The sequence below is a fragment of the Ctenopharyngodon idella genome, chromosome 6, assembly GCF_019924925.1.
Source record: "Ctenopharyngodon idella isolate HZGC_01 chromosome 6, HZGC01, whole genome shotgun sequence".
NCBI classification, from domain to species: Eukaryota; Metazoa; Chordata; class Actinopteri; order Cypriniformes; family Xenocyprididae; genus Ctenopharyngodon; species Ctenopharyngodon idella.
Genome location: NC_067225.1, coordinates 20,960,296 through 20,980,829, shown reverse-complemented (window position 1 = coordinate 20,980,829; position 20,534 = coordinate 20,960,296). Strand labels below are relative to the sequence as shown.

General features: G+C 37.0%; 1 protein-coding gene and 1 long non-coding RNA gene across 2 annotated transcripts in view; one reads left to right on the top strand and one right to left on the bottom strand.

The window, feature by feature from the left end:
- The window catches only part of pik3r3b (phosphoinositide-3-kinase, regulatory subunit 3b (gamma)), a 171,137-nt gene that overhangs the window by 90,524 nt on the left and 60,079 nt on the right, over positions 1–20,534 (bottom strand). The window contains exons 3-4 of the mRNA XM_051896973.1: positions 11,267–11,362; positions 10,669–10,746 (exon numbers count right to left, since the gene is read on the bottom strand). Of these exons, the coding sequence (XP_051752933.1) occupies positions 10,669–10,746; positions 11,267–11,362 (174 nt within the window). The remainder of the gene's footprint in view (positions 1–10,668; positions 10,747–11,266; positions 11,363–20,534) is intronic.
- The window catches only part of LOC127514274 (uncharacterized), a 39,981-nt gene continuing 25,394 nt past the window's right edge, over positions 5,948–20,534 (top strand). The window contains exons 1-2 of the long non-coding RNA XR_007930592.1: positions 5,948–6,103; positions 17,988–18,141. This is a non-coding gene — a long non-coding RNA (uncharacterized LOC127514274). The remainder of the gene's footprint in view (positions 6,104–17,987; positions 18,142–20,534) is intronic.

Below are 20,534 nucleotides of genomic sequence, written 5' to 3'. Positions count from 1 at the left end.
AGCAACAGTCATTATAAAGCTCAGCGCCTTCACGCAGTTAATTAATAAACCATCGGTTTGTTATATCGGCCTTTTTCCTCCTACAGCCGATATGCCGATGGTTGTAAATTGAGCAAAAATCGGCCGATAAATATCTGCGGCCGATACATCGGTGCATCCCTATTTAAAATCAACTGTTTTTAAACCGCAGTGCTTAAAAACACATGCAAACGATAAGCTTTCATGACCGCGCAGCACAGCGACTTCACGTGAGCGTAACCGCGATGGAGACGATAGTCCAAAATCTCTACCGGTTCACAAATTTCTACCGGTTAATCGTGTCTACCGGTATATCGCCCACCCCTACTAGATATAGATACACTGTAAGTTTACTGTAATTGTACATTCCACATCAGTTCATGCAGTTGTTCCTTTGGAAACAAACTCATGCAAGCACCAAGATCTACTCTTTGAGCTACAGGAATGCTTATAAAACACAAACACTTATTAATCAAGCTTTACCAAAAAAAAAAAAAAAAAAACCAACAACAACAACAACAACAAAAAAATCCTTATAATCAATCATTTAATTAAAGGTTGCTGCTTTTGGTCAACTACTATGATTTTTATCATTTTATAAAATTATATATAATTATATATAATTATATATATATACTGTTGAGCTCAAAAGTTTACATAACCCTTGCAGAATTTAGAAAAATGTGAATCATTTTTCTAAATTCAAGGAGGATCATGAAAATTGCATGTTATTTTTTTATTTAGTACTGTCCTGAATAAACTATTTCACATAACAGTTATTTACATAAAGTCCACAAGACAAAAAAAATTGCTGAATTTATAAAAATGACCCTGTTCAAAAGTTTACATACCCTTGATTCTTAATACTGTGTGGTTACCGGGATGATCCATGACTGTTTTTTTGTTTTGTGATGGATGTTCATGAGTCCCTTGTTTGTTCTGAGCAGTTAAACGGAGCTCTGTTCTTCAGAAAAATCCTCCAGGTCCTGCAGATTCTTTGGTTTTCCAGCATCTTTTGCATATTTGAACCCTTTTCAGCAGTGACTGTATGACTCTGAGATCCATCTTTTCACACTGAGGACAACTGAGGGACTCAAACACAAGTATTAAACAAGGTTCACATTCACTGATGCTCCAGAAGGAAACACGACGCATTAAGAGTCGAGGATGTAAACTTTTTGAATTGGATGAACAGAATAATTTGTACTTTTTTTGTCTTCTGGGAAACATGTATCTTTTGTAGCTTCCAAAGGGCAGAACTAAATGAAAAAATATGTTCTTTAAACAAAATAAAAAAAACGTGGACATCAACTTCTTGTTCAAAAGTTTTCACCCCTCACTCTTAACGCATCGTGTTTCCTTCTGGAGCATCAGTGAATGTTTGCAGCTTTTGTAATAGTTTTGTCTGAGTCCCTCAGTTGTCCTCAGTGTGAAAAGATGGATCTCAAAATCATATAGTCACTGCTGGAAAGGGTTCAAATATGCAGAAGATGCTGGAAAACTGAAGAATCTGCAGGACCTGAAGGATTTTTCTGAAGAACAGAGCTCAGTTTAACTGCTCAGAACAAACAAGGGACTCATGAACAACCATCACAAAACAAAAAAACTGTCGTGGATCATCCAGGTAACCACACACAGTATTAAGAATCAAGGGTATTTAAACTTTTGAATGGGGTCATTTATAAATTCTGCTATTTTTTTGTCTTGTGGACTTTATGTAAACAACTGTTATGTAAAATAGTTTATTAAGGACAGTACTAAATAAAAAATAACATGCAATTTTCATGATCCTTCTTATTTTGTTAAAATGATTCACATTTTTGCAGATTCTGCAAGGGGTATGTAAACTTTTGAGCTCAACTGTATATTATATATATATATATATATATATATATATACACACACACACACACACTTGTTGTCAACTGGAATCCTTCATAGACACAGTTTGAGAACTACTGGTGCATTTAAGACAATGCCAGCTTTATTTTTAAGCAATGCTTTTGTCACGGGTTGGTTCCAATAAAGCCAAGTAAAGGATCTATGTGCAGCAGTCAGTCTTTATTAGACAAATACAAAATAAAAACAAAACAAACCGGCACTGTAGGCACAGAAGAAAACTACAGGAGAACTAACACAGCCAACCTTAAACACTGAAGGCACCAGACTGAGAACTGAACTGAACAGAGGTTTTAATGTGCTATCGGAAATTTCCTACTTTCCACTTCTGAAGTTGAGATTACAAGCTTGTCCCATTCAAGTGCTTTGTTGTCAAAAAGAACATGTATCATGGAGGACAGGACACCAGTTTTATTCTTGCCTGGGAAAATCCCATTAAAGCCAATGTGATATTTAGCATTCCATTCACTAACAACCATATAAACATTCACTGCGCTATCAAGATTTCGGTCAAATACAGACTATTTACGCTCTGTATAAAACATACAAAACGCTTCAAATGATTATTCATATATATGTAAATATGCACTACTTTAATGACAAGACAAGGCGATGTAGCTGTTGTGGAAAAAATAATAAAGAATATCAGTCACAGCAGCAATCATTCTCTCCTCTCTCATGTTTTAAGTTTATGTCACTTGGGTATCAAAATTACCCCCAAGTGATATATAAAACTTGAGAGGGCGTTCATGTCCAATTTTTAACTACGAAACTCGTATTAACAACAATTTCAATAGCATGTGAAGGCAGCATAAATAGACCAAACGATGGAGCTAAACGAGACACAGTTGAACACAATGGGTTGTTATGGAAACAAATGAGCACACACAAGGGCAACCAAGGCACACAGGAACTAACATAGAGAAAACTAGTAACAGAAAACACAGATGACACCTGACAGCTATATAATGCTAGTACAAACGCCTGCTCAGCTGATCTCTTTTGACACAGAAAGCTCTATGGTTCAGCAATTCAGTGTTCTGTAAATGGCTATATATGTTTTCGTGTGCCTCTGGGAGATGTGTGCTGGCTGTTTTTAGCTACGACTATAGCATGCTATGTTATTGTTAGCTTTGATGCTGTGTTCATTGATATGTAGGAGTGATGAAGAGAGCTGTTCCAGTAAGACGCATCCTTTAGGGACAGGGAGGGGAAAATAGCTTCAGAGATGACAGCTCTCATTCCTATGTGACCACAAGACCCACTGTGGACCCGGCCATGTTCCTCTTAAAACTGAACTCGTTCACCTCCTTCATTGTTCTGTGACCTGACTCAGAGACACCAAAACATCTCGCTGTCGTGGGTGTAAAACTGCTGAAATGTGGGATGATTCCCATAAATGTAAACATCTGTCAATGCTGTGATTCTGTCAACAGTGAGTGACAGCTACAGTCAGTATATAAAAGATATTTTGTGCATATGTTTCATGATGACAAAGACCTTATGAATTTACATTTTCTTCCGCAGAACACAAAAGGAGATCTTTAGCGGATTGTTTGAGCTGCTCTTTTCAATACAATGAAAGTGTATGGAGACCAGGAACACCAAAACACCTAAAAGAATCAAAAAGTGGTCCATTTGCAATATATTCCTAATCCATGCTTTTCTAAGAAGAAAAGAGTAAAATTTAAGTTGTTATTTATTTAAAATACAGTGTTGCTTAACAGCTGTGGTCAACATTCACTTTCATTATATGGAAAAGAGCAGCTCGGACATTCGTCATTGAATTGGATAGTTCACCCAATAATGAGGGTTAATAAATGTCGATCGATTTTTCTTGTCATTCCAAACTTGTATGACTATACTTTCTTTCTTCTGCTGAACATAAAAGATGATATTTTAAATAATGTTGGTAACCAAACTGTTTTAGTGACCATTGACTTCCATTGTATGGGCAAAAAACAAAAAAAACCCAAGACATTTCTCAAAATATCTTCTTTTAAGTTCCACAGAAGAAGAAAGTCATGAAGTTTTACAGTTTTGCAAGAACATAGGGGTGAGTAAATGACAGAATTTTCATTATTGGGTGAACTACATCTTTAATAAATACTTTTGTGAAGGTTTTGAAAAGCATGAGGGTAAACATATGATGACATTTTTAACTAAAACTGTGGCAACTTTTATTCTGCTCTGTGCTGCAAGTTTTTTTGTAGACCAAAAATACATATAATAGACACCTCAAAAACAGTCTTGTATCTTATATCTGTGATTTTCCTTGTGTATACACTAACAAACACAGACACCAGCAATGTGCAACAGTACAGTTCATGACGCCTGTGGCACGCCACTGTTTACCCTCTGGGCTGGGACAGGAGTGCGGTGAGTGTGCATTTGTGTATGTGCGAGCATGCATGTGCAAGAGTGGAGAGAAAGTGATGAGTGTAAAAAATGACGGGGAGATTGTCACGTAAACATCTCAGGCGATAAAAGCAAGGACAAGAAAAGCCAGTGCACAGAGAAGAGGGACACGCACAGACTCAAAGCAATAAACAGGCACTGACCTACAGAATACTGTACCAAATACAGTAGGCCTCCTTATAAACCCAACAGACTAAACTTCCCACTGATTAAAGCTGCAGGTCATTAAACAACTCTAATCTAATAAAGTGAAAAGATGGCAACTTTGCAAAAAGAATCAATCTTAATTATAGAAAATTACTCTTCCTGGGCTGCTGATGAGAAAATGTGTTTTGACCACAGATAATAGATGACATAAGTCTAAAATTATTAAAATGACCCCTATAAAGAGAGACAAATACGTAAACAGAGGAACAAGGAAGCAAACGAGAGCAATAAAAAGAAATAAAGCAAGAAAGGAAAACAAGAAATAGAAAGAAAGTGGTACATAAGAGACGGAGACACTGATATGTTGTTATTCAGCTTAAGCTGCTGTAAACTCAGAATTTAATTTGCTCTGGTTTGGCACTGTGCATTATGTGTCCCCATCCAATCAAGTCTTCGAGGAGGACATGAAAAGGGAGCGGAAATGAGCGAATGAAAATGAATAGTTCAGAAGAGGGGAGAAATGAGAGAGAATGGAAAAATAGAGATGATACAACTGTGGCATTACACTGCGGAAGAAGAAAGTTTTGCCAGTTACATAACATGCTTGTTCATTGAGGGCATTTGGTTTTAAAAAGATCCTAACATGGATCATTTCCTTGATTTTTTGAAATGCATCCATCTATGTATTCTTCCATCCATTCATCCATCTATCCAACCATCCATCCATCCATCCATCCAACTATCTATCCAACTATCCAACCAACTATTTATCCATCTATTCATTCATTCATTTATTCATTCATTCGACTATTTATCCACCTGTCTATCCATATAAACTGTACATCCTCCATCCATTCAACTATCCAACCACCTATCTATCTGTCATCCATCCATCCACCTGTCCATCCATCCACCTGTCCATCCATCCATCCATTCATTCATTCATTCAACCATTTATCCAACCATCTATCCACCTGTCTGTCCATCCATCCATCCATCCATCCATGCACACAGGATGGGTTTGAGCATTTAAAAATAGAATAAAACAGAATGCAGGTGTCCCGATTCACCATTTAAAAAGTTGAACCTCTTAACTTGACACGGCATCTTAAAGGTCCAGCACTCATGGGAGGAGACACTAAAAAAAACCCTATGAGATGCATCACAACATTCAAAAACACCCACCTGGCGCATGTACAGTATAAAAACTATTTAAAGCAGATGGATGCAAGAGCGCATCCTTTGTGAACGGGCCCTAACTCAGCGAATTAATCGATCAGAACATCTCTGTCAGGAAACTTTAAGAGCCAAAAAGGCTGAACAAGGGAGGAGTCTGGTCACAAGTATGTGTCTGTGTGTGTGTGTGAGTGAGAGAGAGAACGAGAGAACGAGAGAGAGAGAGAGAGAGAGAGAGAGAGAGAACGAGAACGAGAGAGAGAGAGAGAGAGAGAGAGAATGAGAGGAAAAGAGAGCAATTAAGGGATGACATCATTGTTAGTGATCACTTCCAAGGCTGTATCTGCAGAAAAGAGGAGAAAGCGCTGGACAGAACAAATGACGTGGATGGATTATGCAGGTAGAGTGAGCGTAAACAAAACTAAAGAGGCAATCTTGCAGAAAGGTGAGGAAATTTCCAATAAGACTGCTGAAATTTCATGCTGATACATCTTAATGCTTCAAGAGTGAATGACAATGGTTTTGTTAATGGATAATGTAAAGGTGAATGTGCATGTGATGCATTATATATGCCAAACATACCATATAAAATTAATATGTACAAATGATTACATTTCGATTGTCTTTAAATGGCCTGAATTTACAAACACGGAAAAACCACAGCATCATTTACCCTGAAAAACTATTATAACAGCACCCGCAGTACAAAGTGTTCCCCAGGGGCACTGAACCTTCTCCCCTCAGAAATCTTTACAACTTTAGGATGTATTAATCAAGACAATCACTAAAAGACTCCAATAAAACAAAGGGTGTGGAAGAGCTCAAGCGGCAGAAGCCCCTTCTGCCCGAGCTGACTGTAAAACGCTGGACTCTAATAGGTTATTGACTATTGCATATGAGACAGGATGACATCACTGGCAGCCAATGGGAGAGCAGGAAGTGCGGAAGATGAGAACAGTGTTTTTAATTTGTGCTTTGCTGAGCTCAGCTTCTCTCACGCAAGAAAAAGACAAGAAATGCGACGATGATGAACGTCGGAATTAATAAACGGAAGGGAATAGGGGCTGTTGGCACGTTGTCGAGTGGGCACGGGTCAGCTGCGCTCTCCGTGTGCTTGTCACTGTATCCAGGGAGACTGGAGCTGGAACTAGTTTTCTTTTCCTGTCAAATGTATGTGTGTGTTCATGCTTGTGTGCTTTTTGCTGTACACCAAATGCATATTCACGCACACATGCAAACGTTTGCCAATACTCCTTGACCATTACTTTGAATTAACTGCGTATGCACTTGTCGATCTTCGATACACCTGAATCATGAGTCATTCCTCTCTCTGCTCCTCTCCACCTCCTACATGAAACCTTTACTCTCTCGTTTCTCTAAAATATGTATCCTTGTGGCTAAAACGGCTTGCCATCTCCATGACAACACACTGTTGATCCACAAATCACTGGTTGGTTAGCACAGGCTCAAGCTGGGTGACGTAATGTTGTCTCTGGTCTTCTGTGGCCACTGGACTTCACCACTACTTGGCTGGGCTTTTAAATGGTAACCATGGTGCGTATCTGCCAAAACACTTATGAGAGTGCATGCAATGGTGCGAGTATTTCCACACTGAGTAACTATCCCGTTATATAATGACAGGAAATGGGTGATGGATACATTTTGTAACATTTCATGGTTGGCTTAATGGTGTTCATTCCAGTCAAAGGTTAAACTTATGGTTAGATGTCAATGGAACTTTTTACAAAACAAAGGTTATGTAAAAAAAGGTGCATATAATAAACAGATTTCAATCAAATATATCAAACATATACTGTGGGGTCCACAAGTGAAAATACTTATATACTATTTTTTTCATTATAGATTATACTATCAGCAAAACATCTTCTGAAGCATCTTCTGCTTCAAAAAACATCTGAGCTTTTATACAAAAGAAGTTCACAAGGTCATTGTCATAAAGTTGCTTTTTTTTTTTTTTTTTTTTCTAATTTAAAAATAACTATTTAAAAAAAAAATAATAATAATAATATTATATATATATATATATATGTATATATATATATACAAATATATTTATTATTTATAAATAATATTTTGTATCATTTAACTTGAAATATTATAAAAAATGAAATATACAATACATACATGTACATGTATAACTTTAAGAATAATATATTTCATTTTTATATTTGGGTCAGTGATGTGACGGGTCATTTTTTGTCCAAAGGCCTTAATAATAATAAAAAAAATACGTAATGTAAAGGGACCATTTTGGATCAAGTCATGTGGTCAATATCATGTGACATCATTCAGACACCTGCAAAGGACCACATGGTAATGAAGCAAAGTAACTAACTCTCTCTTAACTATTTGAAAAATTCATGTTTTCACTTGCTCATACGCATATCCCAAAATATCAGGTCATTCGGTACAACCGCTATAAAACATTGAAAATGTTGTAATATTTAAAAAACTTGTACTAAATATAAAGGGTCTGTCATTTTGCTAGCAAGCTAGCTAGATATCAGCATGTTAGCACTGTTTGAAAACATCGTCATTCAGTATAACCAGAAGTGTCATTCGGTAAAACCGAAATTTTGGTTAAACCAAATGACTTTTTCTGGTAACAAATTTTGTCTATCTTGTAAAAAATGACAAAAGCAGTGTTAATTGATTATAAAAACCACATAATCTCATTGTTAACACTGAATAAAACTTCAAAATTAATTATATCTACATTATGTTTTTTTTTTTACACTTTTAAAAACTTATTTGTCAATGACCCATTTATATATTTTTACAATTGTATAATATATCCTTAAATGTTTATATAAACTTTTATTTTCTTTTATATTTTAGTATTCAAATAACAGTTTTAATACAATTTGTATTTAAAATCTCAGATTTTCAATGTGGTCACAGACTTTCAAACCCTACTGTAAAGAACTTAATGGATGAGTGTTTTGCAAGAGTTTAATTAACTGAAGGTTGTAAGTGGGTCATGTAATATGACAATGACCCAAAAAAAATTCAAATGATATAGCTCTGAAGAGGAAATTGAGAGTTTTCCAATCTAAACCTGTATGTTGATAAGTGAATGTATTTGAAGTATACACAAAAACATTCTCAAATATATTTAAGGAGTCTTAAAAGGCAAAAACTCAAATGCTGAAGGTCAAAAAGGCTAACCCTTCCTACACCACTGTAAACTGGCCTTACCACATTGTCAGAGCCCTCATGTCAACCAGTCATGACCTGACAACATTCACCCTACCCTCCCTATATATATATAGTTCCTCAGTTCATGAAAGTGCTTATGTGTCAGAAGACATATTTCAGAATCTGTGCAGCAACTCATAAAAGACCCTTTGCCCCTTTATGGATTTGTTCATGTGAGCGTAAGTGTGCAGATGTACTCCAAAGAAACTGACATGAACATACCCAGGTTGTGTTAGTGCATATGTGACACTGTCAAACTGGAAATTATTTAAAAGGTTGTGATGTTTAAGTTGTGACAACTAAGGCTTTACCTGTGCACACATGTGCTATATATAGAGTCAGGATGTGGGGTTTTGCTAGACCATGCGTATCTGCACTTCAATGGCATAACAGATTATGCTGCAAGCACAATTTCTAACAAAGTCTCTCCTTAAAACTTAATAAAAGTCTCAGTCTGAAACAACAATAGTATGTGATAAAAGGAGTTTTCTCCTATGGGAAATCCATGCTCTGCCTAATCATTTTAGTAGAGAGGAAGAGGATGAGGGTTGTGTGTGTGTGTGTGCGTGAATATGCATGAATTTGTTTCATCTAATCCAATAGTAGAGCTGAGCTTTTTTGGAAGCAGAATCTCCCAAAAAAAAAGAAAAAAAAAAAAGTACGGAGCCAGAGCACTCCCTTGTGGTGCTAAATAAGAACTTCAGCTAAACTTTTCAAACTTTAACAATAGTGGCCTGGATCTACACTGCTGAAGATAGGAAGACACTTGAGTGCTCAAAAAAACAACAACAACAAAAAAAACCTTTACATTGCTGTTTTCTTTTCATGTTTTCATGTATCTTACACTTAAGAATGTGTTTCTTCAATTAACTTTTGTTTTTGAACACACACAAGATGGTAAATTTAAATCTCATAACTGTCTGAATATATTATATACTATTCATGATTACTGTATCACTTCATTTTAATTAAAGGCACAATATATACATTTTCGCTGCCAGAGGTTGCTTATTCAAAACAAAGGCGTAGCTTGATGACGCCTTGATTTCACGGAATCATGGGATGCGTTGTCTTCATGTCTACAGCCGGTGGAAAAGAATCGGGATGGAACTCTGGCAGAAATCATGTTCATGGATGAGATTATTAACGTTACTATAGTATGAAACAGAGCAGGTCCGAGTGAGCAGAAACGAGGCCGCTTGAGCGATTGCTAATGAGGGACGAGCGCAGGGGAACTTTTATTATGCCGCAGTTGCTGCTTCCACTTCTTCAGGTCATGCGTATGTGGGGCAAAGCAGTGCTGTTTTTTCATATTAGACACATTTGTGTGTTGAAAGTTGTTATAGTGCTACTCTGTGTTCGCTCGGTGGCTACTATGAGACACTTGTTGCACAGTGCAGTAAGCTAGACCGATATTAGGCATGGTAAAATATGGTATTTGCTGTAAATCAAGAAAACGAGATTTAAACAATAAGTAATAAACTTACTGTGTTGAGCTATATAATGGTTTTAAACATTCTTGGAAACATTTGGGATAATGTAAGTACACAAGTCAACAAAATATATAACATTGTTCTTGTGGTATTTGGATATTTTAATCCAAAAATCGTACATATTATGCCCTTAAGCATATAAAGATTTGCCAAATAATCTATTCCGATAAACTGTCCAACTGTGAATCTTAATGTTTGTTTAATAACTAGATGCATATTATATAAAATGGGGCTAAACATGTAGTTTGTTGATATTCTGTAATTAGCATGTACAGAATAAACCACTTATGAACCTGACCTGTTTCCAAAGCCTGAAGTAATTCCGGTGGTCCAATGGAGGTCTGGCCAGACCGGTACAGTGGCTCATTCTCCCAGTCTTGAGAACAGGACAAAGGTCAAAGGTCAGGCGTATAATCTCGTGTTATGTTAACCAAAACTTTACAGTAAATTGAACAGAATTAGCTACAATGGTAAAGTAATGGTATTAGATGATAAAATACAAAAAAAACAAAACAGAAAAAAAGTTATTTTAAATTGTAATAATATTCCACAATAATACAGCCTAGCAAATAAATGCAGCCTTGGTAAGCACAATATACTTCTTTCTTGTGGTATTTATACAAGAACTCCAAGGCTTCAAGGTACTTTAAAGAATACCATGATATTACCATTTGTATATGCCCAAAACAACATGGTATTATCATGGTACCATATTACCATAGCATCTTTTGTATGTAATTAATTCAAAAGGTGTGATTTTTATGCAAAAATAATAGTTCGTTTATGAAGAAGGAAATATATAATTACTCACTCAACCCCCTAGACTAGTGCTAGACTAGTGTTTGACTCTCTTTGAATAGTTAAATTAGATAGGTGAGGCAGAGGAGCAAACTCACCCAGTCTCTCTAGAGCCTCCGTCAGCCTGAGCACCACAGCTGGGGTCTGGTCAGGCAGAGCGCACTGCTCTACAACATCTCCCTTTCCACAGGGGCCTGTCAGAGAAGGAGGGAGAGGGAGAGAGATGATGATGAGAAATCCCACTGGTGAGACCAAATTCCCTGATTAGGTGGCTGCCTTTAAACCTACATCTCATCTCTCTTTAGGGAACAGTCAGGTTGTCATATTCCACAAGCATGGTAGATATGCAACATAATACTCAAGCCTCAACTTTTTACATTTTACCATTTAAAGTTACATTAAAGTATACATTAACATTATGCATTATGAGCTAAAATGAACTAAAAATTAAAAGTAAAATATTTAAAAATGAACATTAAAGGGATAGTTCAGCCAAAAATAAAAATAGTCATCATTTACTCACCCTCATGTCATTCCAAAACCCTTTATGCATTGGTTTCTTCTGCTAAACACAAAAGAAGATATTTTAAAGAATAATGATAACCAAACATTTATGGTTCCCACAGACGTTCATTGTATTTTGTCCATAAAATGGAAGTCAGTGGGAACTGAAACTGTTGAGTTACCAACATTCTTCAAAATTTCTTCTGTTGTCTCTTACAGAAGAAAGTCATACAGGTTTGGAATGGCATGAGGGTGAGTAAATGATCACAGAATTTTCATTTTTGGGTGGACTATCCCTTTAAATGCAGTAAAATATAAATATTTTGTCCCAATGAATTTTTAAATTCAGTATATGACATGTCCTCCAGCTGAATGAAATACAGTGCATAATGTATCATAAGCACTATTGTCTCTTCCTGTCTCCACTGTCCTTCCACTGAGCAATGACCTTCTGCTAAGGTTACAGTTGGGAAGTGTGCCCATATATCTGGCCACTTATATGCGTTCAGACCACAACGGATAAAATCCTTGATGGGGTCAGATTTTTAGTATTGCTTCCCACTTGCAGATCACAGTGTAAATCAGTGCTTCTCAAACCTGTCCTGGAACCCTACATCACTGCACATTTTGTACTGTATGTCTCCCTCATCTAACACACCTGATTCAACTCATCAGCTCATTCTTCTTCCTCATCCTGAATGTTACAGCTACAGTACACCGAGAACTCAGAGCAGGATATCTTTCACCTGTGAGCAGGAAACTGAACTGACATATACCAACAGTTAAACTCATTTACATCAGTGTGCGTTTTATAAAGCCATTGAGTGACAACTGGACAGATAATCTATCCATTTACATCGAATTTCCATTTGCGTAATAACGAGCGCTCTGATGAGGAATTCTGACGGAAAATGTTTTTGCTCCATTATGTGAATGATGAGGTCCATGAAACTGTGCTCTTGTAGTGCCGTTTGTGGACTCTTGTGAATTATTGTCAGTGACAACACTAATTAGCACTGATGTACCACCTGCTAATGTCTATACAGATACCGGCACTATCTCTCGTTTTTGCTTTCTGTAATTAGGAAATGGCTGTTTATTTAACAGAATCTTAAACACAAGCATCTGTTGACAGCAGGAAAAGTTTGCGTTCCCATGTATGGGTGTAATTGGTGTGCTAATCTGCACAGCAGTGGCGCCTGTTGTACCCCGCTGCAATTTTCGCACAGGAGAATCACGCTACGAGGTGGCAATACGTTTCTAGGCTGTGCTGATTTAGGTTTGCTTTCATGATATAAGTTTAGTTTAAGTGTCAATCAGAATCGGACGGTTTAACTCTAACTAGAAGTATCAAGCATCTGCAGTAAAGAAATTGATTAGACTCATCATTTACTCTTCACTTACCATATGCAAATGTATGTAAGTTGCTGTAATCCTTTAGTAATAATATAGTTGAAGCTACAGGAACAGGAAAGGGGGAGATGACAGTGATTAAAAATAAAAAAAACAGAAAGATTAATGAAAAGTTCCTCTGAGGCTTTGATGCAGGTGGCACAAAGACGTCGGAGGCTTGAGATTACACACGTTAAAGGAGGAGCGCATTGGTATTCCAACAACACACGGTGCATTTAATTGCTCCACATCCTGCTGGTTTCTCTATGGACCTCGACAAGTGACGCCTTATGAATGAGCAAACAGGTCACGGCACGATGGGAGGAATCATAATTCTCTCTCTTGCTCTCTCTGACTGCCTCTTTCTCTCCCTTGATCCCTTTGTTTTAGAAGCCTCGCATTCCTTAATTGTAGGTGAACTAAGATTTATAAGAAAGGAGATTAATGTGGAGCTGTGTGTAAACTACAGTATATAGTTTAATATAGGGTAAATTAAAAAGTAGGAGTGATATTTTAAGTTAGATGGCTTGTTGATGAATTATATTTGCAGGAAAAAGTATGTAAACCCTTTACCATGAATTATGGTCTTCAACTGTCTGCTTTAATAAGACACAAAAAATGATACATTTTTGTGTCTTTATTGAAGACAATGTGCAAACATTGACAGTAAAGGGTGGAAAAAGTATGTTAATACAATACAAAATAATGTATTTGGGTCAATGACGTGACGGGTCTTTTTTTTTTTTTTTTTTGTCCAAAGGCCTTAATAAAAAAAAACAAAAAACAAAGATATGACATCCAAAGTATGTAAGGTAGTACAACTAGATCTCTTTTATTAAATCCAAAAGGTTTTAATTATATTTTGCTACATATCAAGGTATCTTAAAGATTTTGAAGTGTCAAAAGGTCATTCGGTTTAACTGTCCAAAGGCCAATACAGTCATTTCATTTGTGATTAAAATATCTTAAAATGTAATAAATGTATATATTTTTATTCTGGCTTGATTTTATAACATCATATATCAACATGCAACACCTGCAAAGGACCACATGGTCGTGAAGCAAATTAACTAACTCTCTCTCTTAACAATTGAAAAAAAACTCACGTTTTCACTTGCTCATACGCATGTACCAAAACATCAGTTCATTCGGTACATAGCTAGATTTCAGCCTGTTAGCATTGTTTGAAAATATCATCATTTGGTATAACCAAAAATGTCATTCGGTAAAACCGAAATTTTGGTTAAACCGAATGACTTTTTTGTTGACAAATTTTGTCCATCTTGTAAAAGATGCAATGTTAATTGATTATAAAAAACACAATCTCATTGTTAACACTTAATAAAACTTCAAAATTAATTATCTCCCCATTGGTTTTTTTTTACACTTTTAAAAACCTTATTCGTTAATGACCCATTTATATTTTTTTGATTTAAGCATTTATCTATTGATGCAAGTAAGATCAAATTTTATGACCAAACCATGCAGAAATGCATGTAACTGCATTATATAAATGATTGCCGCAACACACTCTAAATCACTGTGGAAAACAACTGTATGAGACATCGGGAAATCATTTCAGACATCTGACTTGGTGTTTTCTTATAGTTTTTTTCCATGTGTTTCAAATATCAAAACTTTGCCCTTCTATCTGTGCCAGCGTGAACCAATGTTTACATTTATGGCACTTGCACGTGTGCGCAAAGACCTTCACGTTTATATGTGTGTGAAAGCGGTCATAGGTTGTTTGGCTTTGTGTAGAAAGCAGTGGGCAAATTTCCTTTCAATTGGAGTGCTACTATGCATTTGGTACTTCGATTAACGTCACTGTCAGAAAACATCACTGAGGCAATTTCTCAAAATGTGAGGCACAAGCTGATGGGTGAGGGACAGCAAAGAACAGAGGAGGGAAAGGACAGAGCATGGGGAAAACAATCTAATAAAATGATGCTGTTGTTTCAATACAAATGTTACATTCGAGAAATTGTTATTATATATGCAATCCATGTACTGCTATGAAAAAGTGTAAGTTTAGCTACAAAGACATAAAAATGAAACCGTGTCTTAACCAGGTGATACGATAAAGCGACAAGTGAAAAGTTACCACAAATGTGACAAGCAACATTTTGTGGATCAGTTGATTTCTATTTATTCAGTTATGCTGGATAGCCCCTCCTACCATTAAATGTCATTGGTCCACATGACTAGAATGCAAAATATATCAGTACCATATTGGTTATTGGCCACAATTGTAGATTTATAAATGTAGCAATATCATCGATATCGGATCTTGTACTATATCTAGTACTCATTTAAAACTAATTTTTAAAAGACTAAAATAAATTGCTAAAAAACTGTTAAATGTTATTTCTAGCAATTATACACTGCCAAAAAAAGTGTCATTTTTTATTTTGAAATAAATTACTACTTTTTATACTGATATATATATTATTATATAAGGTTAAATATAAAGGTTTATTTTTCAATTATTTAGACAAACAAACATTTTCAATATCTGTCATTTTTCAGTTATTAGCCATAACATGAAAATAATGATCAGCTTAGAATTTTGAAGCATCCATACACTTGGATGCGTCAACACAGTAAATTAAACATCAAATATCTTCTGATTGGCTGTGTTTGTCATGTCATGCAGCAGATTCACATTCAGAGCAGACAATCAACCTGCTTGTCACTGGAGGCATGTCACGTAGCGCCTGCTGTTACATGTTTGCAAGCATTTTTCCAAGTGCTTTGCAGTTCAAACACATGCTAATTAGCTTGCAGGTAGCTTTAGACAATCTACAAAAACTGCAAAAACGAAGGACAAAGCAAACAAAACATGTCACTGTTGGTAAAAGACCTCTAGGGGAAATACATCACCACTTAATATCTATTGTTGATCCCATTAGAGGCGTTTATGATTGTAAAGTACGAGACTATGTTACACTGTGGGGGTGTCGCTGTCACCGTACAAAGCTTGTGTGTCCCCATCCCAGCTGCTCCGTGAGAACACACAAGCCTATCAGATCTTATCCGTTTTCTATTAAGAAGACAGAAAGCAATTTCTAGGGTTTTCATTGCCCTATGTGCGTGTGTGCGCGTGTGTGTTTTAACGAGCTGTGGTCAGGATGACAGGGAATTACTGAATGGATCAGCACTTCTGCACAAAGCCATTAAGTGTCCAAAGTCGGGGGTCAGTCAGCTGAAAATGTGGAAAACACAACATGTACGTCCCTATTCACAAACATGAGAACAAAAATATTCTCTCACGCCTAGTTTCCCATAAATTAAGTCTACCTATTCATTTTTGCCAAAGCATATTCAGCACTATTTACTCATATTCTGCACACAATACAACAATTGCCCTTTAATAGCTCATTCCCTTTGAATGTGCGCTACAGCAGCCTGCTCTTTCATTATCTTGTCGGCAAACCTGATTTTGCCAAGTTAGATGTGTTCAATGTATTTTGTTGATCCAGGAACATTTAGTCCCTTCCCCTGAACCTAACCCTATAAGTTATCCTTAAAATCAAAGGGAAATGAATAACACTGTGTAGAAGCACCAAACCCTGATCGTAAGCCTAAACTTGACATAAACTGTAAACTTGACCCTCAAATCCGATTGGTTAATTGGAATGTTGTTCAAGGATCAACAAAGATGTTGATGCAGGAACATGTCGTACTTGGTGAAATCAGGTTCTGCATACAGCGTTGTTCACCTCACACAGAGCAATATATTGCAGTGACCACTAGGGGGTGCCACACTAGCCACAGTGTCTCAGTGATCCAGATATATGAGTCTTTGTGTGCTGCAGAAGTGTGTGGGACAGAATTGTATGCTGTGAAAGGACAAAAGAATCGTGCAACTGGTCCACTAGTGGGATATTACATAAGATTCTGGGAATATTTATACTGCAAACAAGTTAAATACAAACACAAACCAGAAAGGGGCTCATTCTGAATGTTAGATCAGATTTCAAGTTTTGTTTATCGATTAAAGCTAAATAATAATGATAATAATAAAAATAATACAAAAATCACAAAAATGTAAACAAATTCAAATTAAAGCTAAAAATATAAAAATAAAAGCTAATCAAAATATTAATAAATACCTCAATAGTATATAAATAATACTAAAATAACACTGCCACCTAAAATTTAAAGAAAGCTATGTATTTTCATGTATAAATACCCATTTTACTGTGTGAGGAAAGTGTGATGAAGGCTATTTTTTTTTTTTTTTTTTTTTTTTGCAAAATCAAATAACTAGCTTCTTTATTGCTACTGTACTAAAGCTAAAGCAAATTATTAAAATAATATCTGGAAAACAGTGACTTGCTTTTCACTTACTATAAGAAAACTGCTGGCCATCTCGGGGGTCCAAAGACCCCAGTGTGAAAACCGCTGGTCAAGATCTATGTGCAAATATAATCATTTTTGCTGTCTTTCTTTACTTACATACTGTAGCAAACAGTGTGACGCAGCTTAATTCATTACTATAGCAACCAATGTAGATGCAACATATATTGATTACACTGTCTGAACAAATGGATGAAATTACATCACTTGCAGAATGACAGGGGACAGCCAGATTGAATTTTGAAATCAAATGGGATTTGTGTGCACATTCCACACAATACAATCCATATAACACTCCCTTCATCTCCTATGAAGTGATGTCACACAGTAAATCGAGCTTTGTACATAAAACCCGGTGCACAATACATAAGATTCAGACAAAGAGAGCTGATGGCTCTCGAATGGAGAGGAGGAGCAGCGGTCAGACAGATGAAGGCTTGCAGCTACATAGTCTTGCCAAAGTGATAAGGGATTAGTCTCTTCCTGTAAATCTTTAGAATGTTTTTGAAGGATTTATATTCCTTTCTCTTTTCTCCCTCTCTCGATCTCTCGCTCTCACAGCTATAGCCATCTCCCCCATTACAGTGTGAAATTGAAACTCTCCTCTGTTTCTTTACCTGCTCTGCTCCACTGTGTCAATAAGGGCTGTTTAGCCTTTGACCCTGCCACTGGCTAGAGTGATGAAAGAAGTGGACCGATCAGCTCATACACAAAGGTATGTATGCTCACAAATAACCCCATGAACAAGTATGAACTCTGATTCAAATGCAGTAGAATGTGGCTTTCTGCCATTTCGTCATATGGTGACACACACAACACACACACACACACACACACACACACACATGTACCCCACAGTTTTTTAATTCCTGCAATCCACATCCTTATCAATCACATGTGATAGCGGGTGCCGCCCCCTTCAACACGGGAAAGATTACCACAGCGTGCCTCACAAAATAGCATTTTACTCGCACATACACACACACCCTGGCTACTATGTGTTTGGAATAGTTTTTTTAAGATAATGGCAAAAATATGTCATTGAAAATAATTGAATTTAGATGCACTATCCAAACCAGTTGTCCATATAGAAAGAACCGCCTAGCTCTTCCCTCAATATTGATTATGTGCTCATTGTCTATTCCTGAAGGGATAAGAAAATACATTACACAAATCAATAGTTCGCACAAATTTTATCAGGTTCATGCAGGCTGAGATTAAAATGATTATGAAGTGTGGGAAAGTGATGCCAAGAGGGAGACTGTCAATCTATCAAATTTTGAACAATTTCAGGAAATTTAAAGACCATGAAGAGCCCTCTGGGATAAAAGGGTTAGATTCTCATACTGAATGTGATAGTGCTTATCTGGACTGATGTCTGTATTTCATCAACCAACCTAGGCTCATTGGAAAAACATGCCTCCATCTACATTTTTGCAAAACTCCAAAAAAAAAAAAAAAAAAAAAAACATACCTATACATACAATTCATTGAAGCTTCCAGCTGAAATGAACTCTAGATGCAATAAACTACTTTTATTTCAGTTATGCACAAATTATGATTACAGGGGCAGATTATTGATTAATAAAGACTTATTTTCACATAGTTTCTTGCCCCACTACTAAGTTTAGACCTCAAAATGATTTTACTATAGTGCATTATAGAGTCAAAAGTACAAAAAAGTACAAAAGTACAGACTTCAGTACCAATTGGTACCGAAATTTTAAAAATGTTAACACCTCTGATTGGCCATTGTGTTGACGCACTCATTGGATATCTCCGTTATTGGCTACAATGATTAACGCACGGCAGCGTTTGAAAGCACACAGAAGTGTTTGAATTTGAAAGCATTTAGAAAGCAGGAGCGGGAGCGTTTGAAAACAGGCGTCTATCATAGGACTGGTCCACGATAGACACCTGCTTTCAAACGCTCCTGTGTGTATGTGTGTAAGCGCTTGGTGAAGAGCTTTACTGATGACTATTTACAACATTTTTCATTGAAGCCAATCACAGACATATCCAATGAGCATGTCAACACAATGGCCAATTAGAGGCGCTTACGATTCCACTCAACAGCGCTCAGAGCGTCACATTTTTAAAATTTCAGTACTGACTAGGTACCGAAGTCAGTACTTTTGTCAACTCTAGTGCATTATTTGTAAACTAATACATTTTGATGTTTACATAACATAATCACAATGTACACTATATTGCCAAAAGTTTTGGGATGCCTGCCTTTACGTGCACATGAACTTTAATGACATCCCATTCTTAATCCGTAGGGTTTAATATGGAGTTGGCCCACCCTTTGCAGCTATAACAGCTATAAAGGCTTTCCACAAGGTTTAGGTGTGTGTTTATGGGAATTTTTGACCATTCTTCTAGAAGCGCATTTGTGAGGTCAGGCACTGATGTTGGACGAGAAGGCCTGGCTCGCAGTCTCCGCTCTAATTCATCCCAGAGGTGTTCTATCGGGTTGAGGTCAGGACTCTGTGCAGGCCAGTCAAGTTCCTCCACACCAAACTCGCTCATCCATGTCTTTATGGACCTTGCTTTGTGCACTGGTGTGCAGTCATGTTGGAACAGGAAGGGGCCATCCCCAAACTGTTCCCACAAAGTTGGGAGCATGAAATTGTCCAAAATGTCTTGGTATGCTGAAGCATTAAGAGTTCCTTTCACTGGAACTAAGGGGCTAAGCCCAACCCCTGAAAAACAACCCCACATCATAATCCCCCCTCCACCAAACTTTACACTTGGCACAATGCAGTCAGGCAAGTACCGTTCTCCTGGCAACCGCCAAACCCAGACTCGTCCATCGGATTGCAAGCGTGAGCAGAGAAGCGTGATTCGTCACTCCAGAGAACACGTCTCCACTGCTCTAGAGTCCAGTGGAGGCGTGCTTTACACCACTGCATCCGACGCTGTGCATTGCACTTGCTGATGTATGGCTTGGATGCAGCTGCTCGGCCATGGAAAGCCCATTCCATTAAGCTCTCTACACACTATTCTTGAGCTAATCTGAAGGCCACACGAAGTTTGGAGGTCTGTAATAGCTACAGTCTGTAATAGCTAACTCTACAGAAAGTTGGCGACTTCTGTGCACTGTGC